Genomic DNA, 6,386 nt, shown 5'->3' with positions numbered 1-6,386 from the left:
CAGCTATGGGATGCCTGGCCATGGGGCACCCAACCATGGGCATCTAGCCATGGACATCTAGCCATGGGCACCCACCTGGCACTCAGCCACGGGACACGCAGCATGGGGTGCCTGGCCATGGGCAGTACCATGGGGGTCACCTCCAGCTCCACCCGGACCCTCCCTCACCCCCATCCCCAGCTGGACCCACCGGTACACCCTTCCTCTTTGCTTGGGCACACATTGGGTTTGGAAATCCTCAGGGAAATCCCTTCCCCGGCAGAGGAGGGAAGCGGTGGGCGGCAACGTGGGGCTGATCCCGGTGGGAGGGAACACTTGGTGGGGCTGGGATTGGGGGGGTCCTGCTGGGGGATTGTCCCTGTGGCCACAGCGGCATCTCCTGACGGCCACGGGGGTCTCGCCCCATCCCCAGCCTGTGAGCCATGGCCTACCACAGCTTTCTGCTGGAGCCCATCAGCTGCCACGCCTGGAACAAGGATCGGACCCGTAAGTACGGCTGAGGCACCGTATCCCGAAATCCCCAGGGATGTCCCGAAGCACCGACTGTCCCAGCTGAACTTCCCCGTGGTGGGCGATGCACACCTGGGATGGGGCAGAGCTGGGTCGGGGCTGAGTTTGGGGAAGCAGGTCCTGCCACGGACAGATTTTGGGGCTGGGACAGTGGCAGAACACCCACCTGCACCCCCCTGGTCCCGCTGCTGGGACAGAGCCCGGTGTGGGGGAGCCGTCACAGTGTCCGGGCCCGCGGCACCGCGGCAGCTGGCACGGGGAGGGACGGCCAAAGCGCTGCGGAGGAGAGGAGAGCGGAGTCGGGTGATTCACGGCCGATGGCATTTCCCGGCCACGGCGCAGGGGACGTGGGAGAGAACAAAAAGGGCTTTCTCTGCCGGGGCCGGCGTGCCGGGCAGGCAGGGCAGGATGGGAGCTGAGCACCCACAGCCATCCCGTCCCATCTCATCCCATCCTGTCCCATCCCACCAGCCCCATGGGACCACCCGCTGGGGCCGGGAGGACACTGGGCTGTCGGGTCTGGGGGAGCTTCTCCTTTCCCCGTAGGGACAGTTTGCAGGAGCAGGGCCAGCTTCGGGGCAGTGTGGGGTGGAGGCTGGCAGGCTTGATGGGACCCCACCATGCAGATGGGGCTCAGTGGGGTCCTACCATGTTCCCCTGAGCCTCCTGGAGCGCAGGAAGGGGCAGGTCGATGCCGGCTGGCCCCACTGCCCCCCGGCAGAGCCCATGACCCCAGGGAGGGCTTTGTCCCGACTGCTCTTGCCCCACAGAGATCGCCCTCTGCCCCAACAACCACGAGGTCCACATCTACCGCAAGGACGGGGCCAAGTGGAGCAAAGTCCACGAGCTGAAGGAGCACAATGGGCAGGTGACAGGTGAGTCCCAGCTGATGGAGGGGATGCGGACATGGATGGTGGGTGGCTCTGCCCCGAAGCTGGTCCCAGTCCCACTTGGTGGCGCCGGAAGCTTCTGGATGGGGGTTGTGCAACGGGTAGGAGAGAGGAACCAGGTTGTGTCTACCTCTCCCGGCTCCAATCTTGCATGTCAGAAAGCATCCAGGATGGATGGGATGGGAGAGGTGGAGAGGGATGGGGTGGGGAGGGCTGAGGTGGGATGAGATGGATGGATTGGGGTGGGATGGATGGACGGATGGATGGATGGATGGTTGGGAAGGGATGCATAGATGGAAGAGATGGGGTGAGGTGGATTGGGATGGAATGGGATGAGTCGGGATGATTTGGGATGGATGTCAGAATAGGGCAAAGAGGGACTGTGGAGCAGAGGCCACCCAGAACAGCTCTGCCTTCAAATGGCCTCCAGCCCTGAGTGCCCCATCCCCATGGCTCCCTGGGCCACCGTCACCCCCCTCTGCCTTCCAGGCATTGACTGGGCCCCTGAGAGCAACCGGCTGGTGACATGCGGGACTGACCGCAATGCTTACGTCTGGACCCTGAAGGGCAATGTCTGGAAACCCACCCTGGTCATCCTGCGGATCAACCGGGCTGCCCGCTGCGTCAAGTGGTCCCCCAAGGAGAACAAGTTTGCCGTGGGCAGCGGCTCCCGGCTCATCTCCATCTGCTACTTTGAGCAGGAGAATGACTGGTGAGGCTCTGCCATGTCCTTGCGTGGTCTGTCCTGGAGGAGGTGGAGGGGAGAAAGATAGAGGGGAGGTGGAGAAGAGATGATGGATGGATGGATGGATGGATGGATGGATAGATGGATGGATGGACGGATGGATGGGGAGATGGAAGGCAGATGGATTGGGAGATAGGGGACTGGAAGAGTTGGATGTGAGACAGGAGGAGATGAGGTAGAGAGAGGAGCTGGAGGAGGAGGTGGAGACAGATGGGGAGATGGAGGGAGGCACTCCCCATGCCTGAGCTGCTACTGCAGCATGGTGGCCCAGGGGAGCTCCTGGGGTGCTTGGAGCCCCGACCACCCTCAGGGGGTTTCCTGGGGTTGGTTATGATCCCCCACTGATTCCGACCGCTCTCCGTGCAGGTGGGTTTGCAAGCACATCAAGAAGCCCATCCGCTCGACAGTGCTCAGCCTCGACTGGCACCCCAACAACGTCCTCCTGGCCGCCGGCTCCTGCGACTTCAAGTGCCGGTGAGGAGCAGGGGGGGTTTGGATGACCAGGGAGGGCCTGAGATGGGGGGATATCCCAAGGATGGGTTGGGGTCCCACCTTGACGCAGCACAGAGGTGTGTGGGGCAGCCCTGCGCCCTGGATCACCCATGGGACAGGCTGAACCCCTCGGGGTGCTGCTGGGAGCCGGGGATGGGGTGCAGGGGAGAAGGAGGGGGACTGGGGGACACCCTGGGGACCATCCCAGTGTTCAGGGACACACGGCAGGACTCTCCCCCTCGACTTCAGGATCTTCTCAGCCTACATCAAGGAGGTGGAGGAGCGGCCCAGCCCCACACCGTGGGGCTCCAAGATGCCCTTCGGGGAGCTGATGTTCGAGTCGAGCAGCAGCTGCGGGTGGGTGCACAGCATCTGCTTCTCGGCCAGCGGCGCCCGCGTGGCCTGGGTGAGCCACGACAGCACCCTCTGCCTCGCCGATGCCAACAAGAAGATGGCGTAAGCAGGGCTGGGGAGTGGAGGGGGTGGGGGTGTCCGTACGGAGGGTGTCGGGGGGGTGGTTGACCTCACAACTGACCCAGGGATGGAGACATCTGGGTTGAGTTGGGCCAAGCAGACATGGATGGAGGAGCTGGTGCGTCCTCTCCTTGTAGTCTTGCGGCTTCCACCTGTGTTACGAGCTGTGCCGGTCTCAGCGCAGAGAGGCTGAAGCTCAGCTCTCTGCTAACGCCCTGCCCTCCCTCGTAGCGTGGCCTCCCTGTGCAGCGAGACCCTGCCCCTCCTGGCCGTCACCTTCATCACTGAAAACAGCCTGGTGGCCGCGGTGAGTCCGGGCTGGGGACACGGGGTGTGTGCCATGCCAGGAACCAGCAGGAAGGTGCTGAGCAGGTCTGCCCGGTTCCCCAGGGCCATGACTGCTACCCAATGCTGTTCACCTACGAGGAGAGCCAGGGCGCGCTGACCTTCGGTGGGAAGCTGGACGTCCCCAAGCAGAGCTCCCAGCGTGGCCTCACCGCTCGTGAGCGCTTCCAGAACCTGGACAAGAAAGCGAGCTCGGACACCACCAACGACACGCTGGACACCCTGCACAAGAACAGCATCAGGCATGTACTGGGGAGGCGGGTGGGTGGGGGTCAGGCTCCGCTGGGTCACCTTGGGGGCTGCTTTGGGGTGCTGGCCCTCGAGCATCCACTGGCTGTGTTGCCGTCTGGGTTTGGGAGCGGGGACAGCCCTGGAGCATCCCCAGAGCATGCCTGGCTACCCCTGGAGCATCCCTGGGCATCCCTGGGCATCCCTGGCCATCCCTGGCTATCCCTGGAGCATCCCTGGGCATCCCTGGGCATCCCTGGCCATCCCTGGCTATCCCTGGAGCATCCCTGGGCTTCCCTGGAGCATTCATGGGCATCCCTGGAGCATCCCTGGGTATCTCTGGGCATTACTGGGCATCCCTGGAGCATCCCTAGGTATCCTTGGATAGCTTTGGACATCCCCATGTGTGGGTGGGGGAGATGGAGCAGTCCAGCCCTGGGAGCTGGGACAGCCCTGGGCATCCCTGAGCATCGCTGGGTATCCCCAGAGCATCCCTGCACATGGGCGAGGGAGATGGAGGGGTCCAGCCTCGGGAGCTGGGAGAGATCTTGAGCATCCCCGGAACATCCGTGGGTATCCCTGAGCATCTCTGGAGCATCCCTGGGTTTTGCCAGAGCATCTCTGCACATGGGTGGGGGGAGATGGAGGGGTCCAGTGAGCTGGGACAGCCCTGGGTGTCCCTGGAGCATCTCTGCACATGGGTGGGGGAGGTGAAGGGGTCCAGCCCCACCGACTCCCGGGCAGCCCCGAGGGCTTGGTGGGGGCCTGGGGCTGACACCCCACCGCCTCTTTGCGCCCCCACAGCCAGATCTCGGTGCTGGTGGGCGGGAAGGCCAACTGCTCGCAGTTCTGCACCACGGGGATGGACGGCGGCATGAGCATCTGGGACGTCAAGGTGAGGTGTCCCCGCGGTGCCACGGTCCCCCCCAGGCTGGGAGCACCCGGCATCGAACCCTCGTTAGCCACAGCTCTAATTGCAGTCCCTCAGCCCGCTGCTGTGCAGCTCTTTGCTGTGGTGGTGGATCCCATCCTGCCCACGGGGTCCCGCAGTCCTGGGTGGGATCTCCTTTAACCCAGGGCCGGGTGAGGGGACACCCCTGGGTGGCACTTTCACAGGTCACCATCAGTGGGGGGGGTTGACGTGAGCCTTGCGCAGGGATCCAGCACCCTCTCCTGGCTTCGGCTTTGCCCACATGGCTTGAAAAATGAGCCAAAACCAGCTGAAATTGGGATCTCCTCCCCTCTCCACCCCAGGGGACAGCTCAGACCCCCGGGTTGTGCCCCCCTTTCAGCTCCCCAACCCCCTCCAGTTGCTTTGGAAAGCAAAAAGCTGATGACAAACGACCTCTCGCTTTGTTTTAGAGCCTGGAGTCGGCGCTGAAGGATCTCAAGATCAAATGAAGGACCCAGCCAGGAAGGGTGTCCGTCCCGGCTGCCAGCCTGCCCCTGCTCTGCCGCCCCTGCCCGCTTTCCCCCCCCGCCAGCCCCCGTGTCACGCGAGCCGGCCGCGATGCCACCAGCGCTCTTCCCCGGCTGCCAGCCAGCCCCGGCGGCTGCTCTCACACAAAGAAAACGATTTTTTTTTTAAAAAACTATTTTTGTTACCATCCTACCCGATGCTGGTCATACATCGCTTAAAGAAATAAAAAATAAAGTAAGGATTTTCCTGTATAAATCCTTTTTTTTTTATTATTTTCGGCTTTTTTTTTTTAAAAAAATAGTTCAGTGCAAACATGTGCATGATTAGACCACATCACAGCCACTGTGCCGCATGTCATCACGGGGGTTCACGTCCATCTCTGAGGATGAATCGGGACTGTGGGGATAAGGGGAATGTCACCTCCCTGTTCCCTGCTTCACAGAATCATAGACTCGTCTAGGTTGGAAGAGACCTTTAAGATCATCGAGTCCAACCATCAACCTTACACTGCCAAACCCACCGCTAAACCGTGTCCCTCAGCACCACGTCTGCCCGTCTTAAACACCTCCAGGGATGGTGACTCCACCACTTTCCTGGGCAGCCTGTGCCAGTGCTTGACAACCCTTTCGGTGAAGAAATTTTTCCTAATACCCAATTTAAACCTCCCCTGGCGTAACTTGAAGCCATTTCAGCACAGTTTCAAAACAGGATTGGTGTTAAGAGAAAAGGTAGGGGTGAGGATGGAGGTGGCAAGGCAGCGCACGTTGCTCCCAGCTCCTCCTGGACACCGGTCAGGTCCCCGTCAGGTGTCCAACCCCACGCTCACCCTCCCAACCCCACCGCTAAACCGTGTCCCTCAGCACCACGTCTGCCCGTCTTAAACACCTCCAGGGATGGTGACTCCACCACTTTCCTGGGCAGCCTGTGCCAGTGCTTGACAACCCTTTCGGTGAAGAAATTTTTCCTAATACCCAATTTAAACCTCCCCTGGCGTAACTTGAAGCCATTTCAGCACAGTTTCAAAACAGGATTGGTGTTAAGAGAAAAGGTAGGGGTGAGGATGGAGGTGGCAAGGCAGCGCACGTTGCTCCCAGCTCCTCCTGGACACCGGTCAGGTCCCCGTCAGGTGTCCAACCCCACGCTCGGGGAGCCATCTCGGCAACCTTGGGCTCCCAAACCAATCCTGCCCCTTTCCAGCCCGTTATCGCAGGCTGCCAGGCAATTTTGATCAGAGCACCTACGACTTCCACCTTCCGCATCTCTAACTCGGAGTACGAGCAAG

General features: G+C 61.5%; 1 protein-coding gene across 1 annotated transcript; it reads left to right on the top strand.

Annotated features, from left to right (window-relative positions):
* Nucleotides 1-410: 410 nt before the first annotated feature.
* On the top strand, nucleotides 411-5,162 carry ARPC1B (actin related protein 2/3 complex, subunit 1B, 41kDa). The gene is made up of 9 exons (XM_009889209.1): nucleotides 411-486; nucleotides 1,281-1,385; nucleotides 1,890-2,112; nucleotides 2,512-2,619; nucleotides 2,887-3,093; nucleotides 3,343-3,418; nucleotides 3,502-3,698; nucleotides 4,489-4,579; nucleotides 5,047-5,162. The coding sequence occupies exons 1-9, from the start codon at nucleotides 423-425 to the stop codon at nucleotides 5,083-5,085; spliced, it is 1,110 nt and encodes a 369-aa protein (XP_009887511.1). The 5' UTR covers nucleotides 411-422; the 3' UTR covers nucleotides 5,086-5,162.
* Nucleotides 5,163-6,386: the final 1,224 nt, after the last annotated feature.

This window comes from Charadrius vociferus, unplaced genomic scaffold (genome assembly GCF_000708025.1).
Source record: "Charadrius vociferus isolate BGI_N301 unplaced genomic scaffold, ASM70802v2 scaffold787, whole genome shotgun sequence".
Taxonomy (NCBI): domain Eukaryota; kingdom Metazoa; phylum Chordata; class Aves; order Charadriiformes; family Charadriidae; genus Charadrius; species Charadrius vociferus.
Note: the sequence above shows the minus strand (reverse complement) of the source record. Positions and strands in the feature narration are given on the sequence as shown.

Coding starts and splice junctions, on each gene's coding strand:
- ARPC1B (XM_009889209.1), top strand. CDS start 423: ATGGCCTACCACAGCTTTCTGCTGGAGCCCATCAGCTGCCACGCCTGG. Junction 2,620..2,886: donor TCCTGCGACTTCAAGTGCCG/GTGAGGAGCAGG, acceptor CCTCGACTTCAG/GATCTTCTCAGCCTACATCA. Junction 3,094..3,342: donor GATGCCAACAAGAAGATGGC/GTAAGCAGGGCT, acceptor CCTCCCTCGTAG/CGTGGCCTCCCTGTGCAGCG.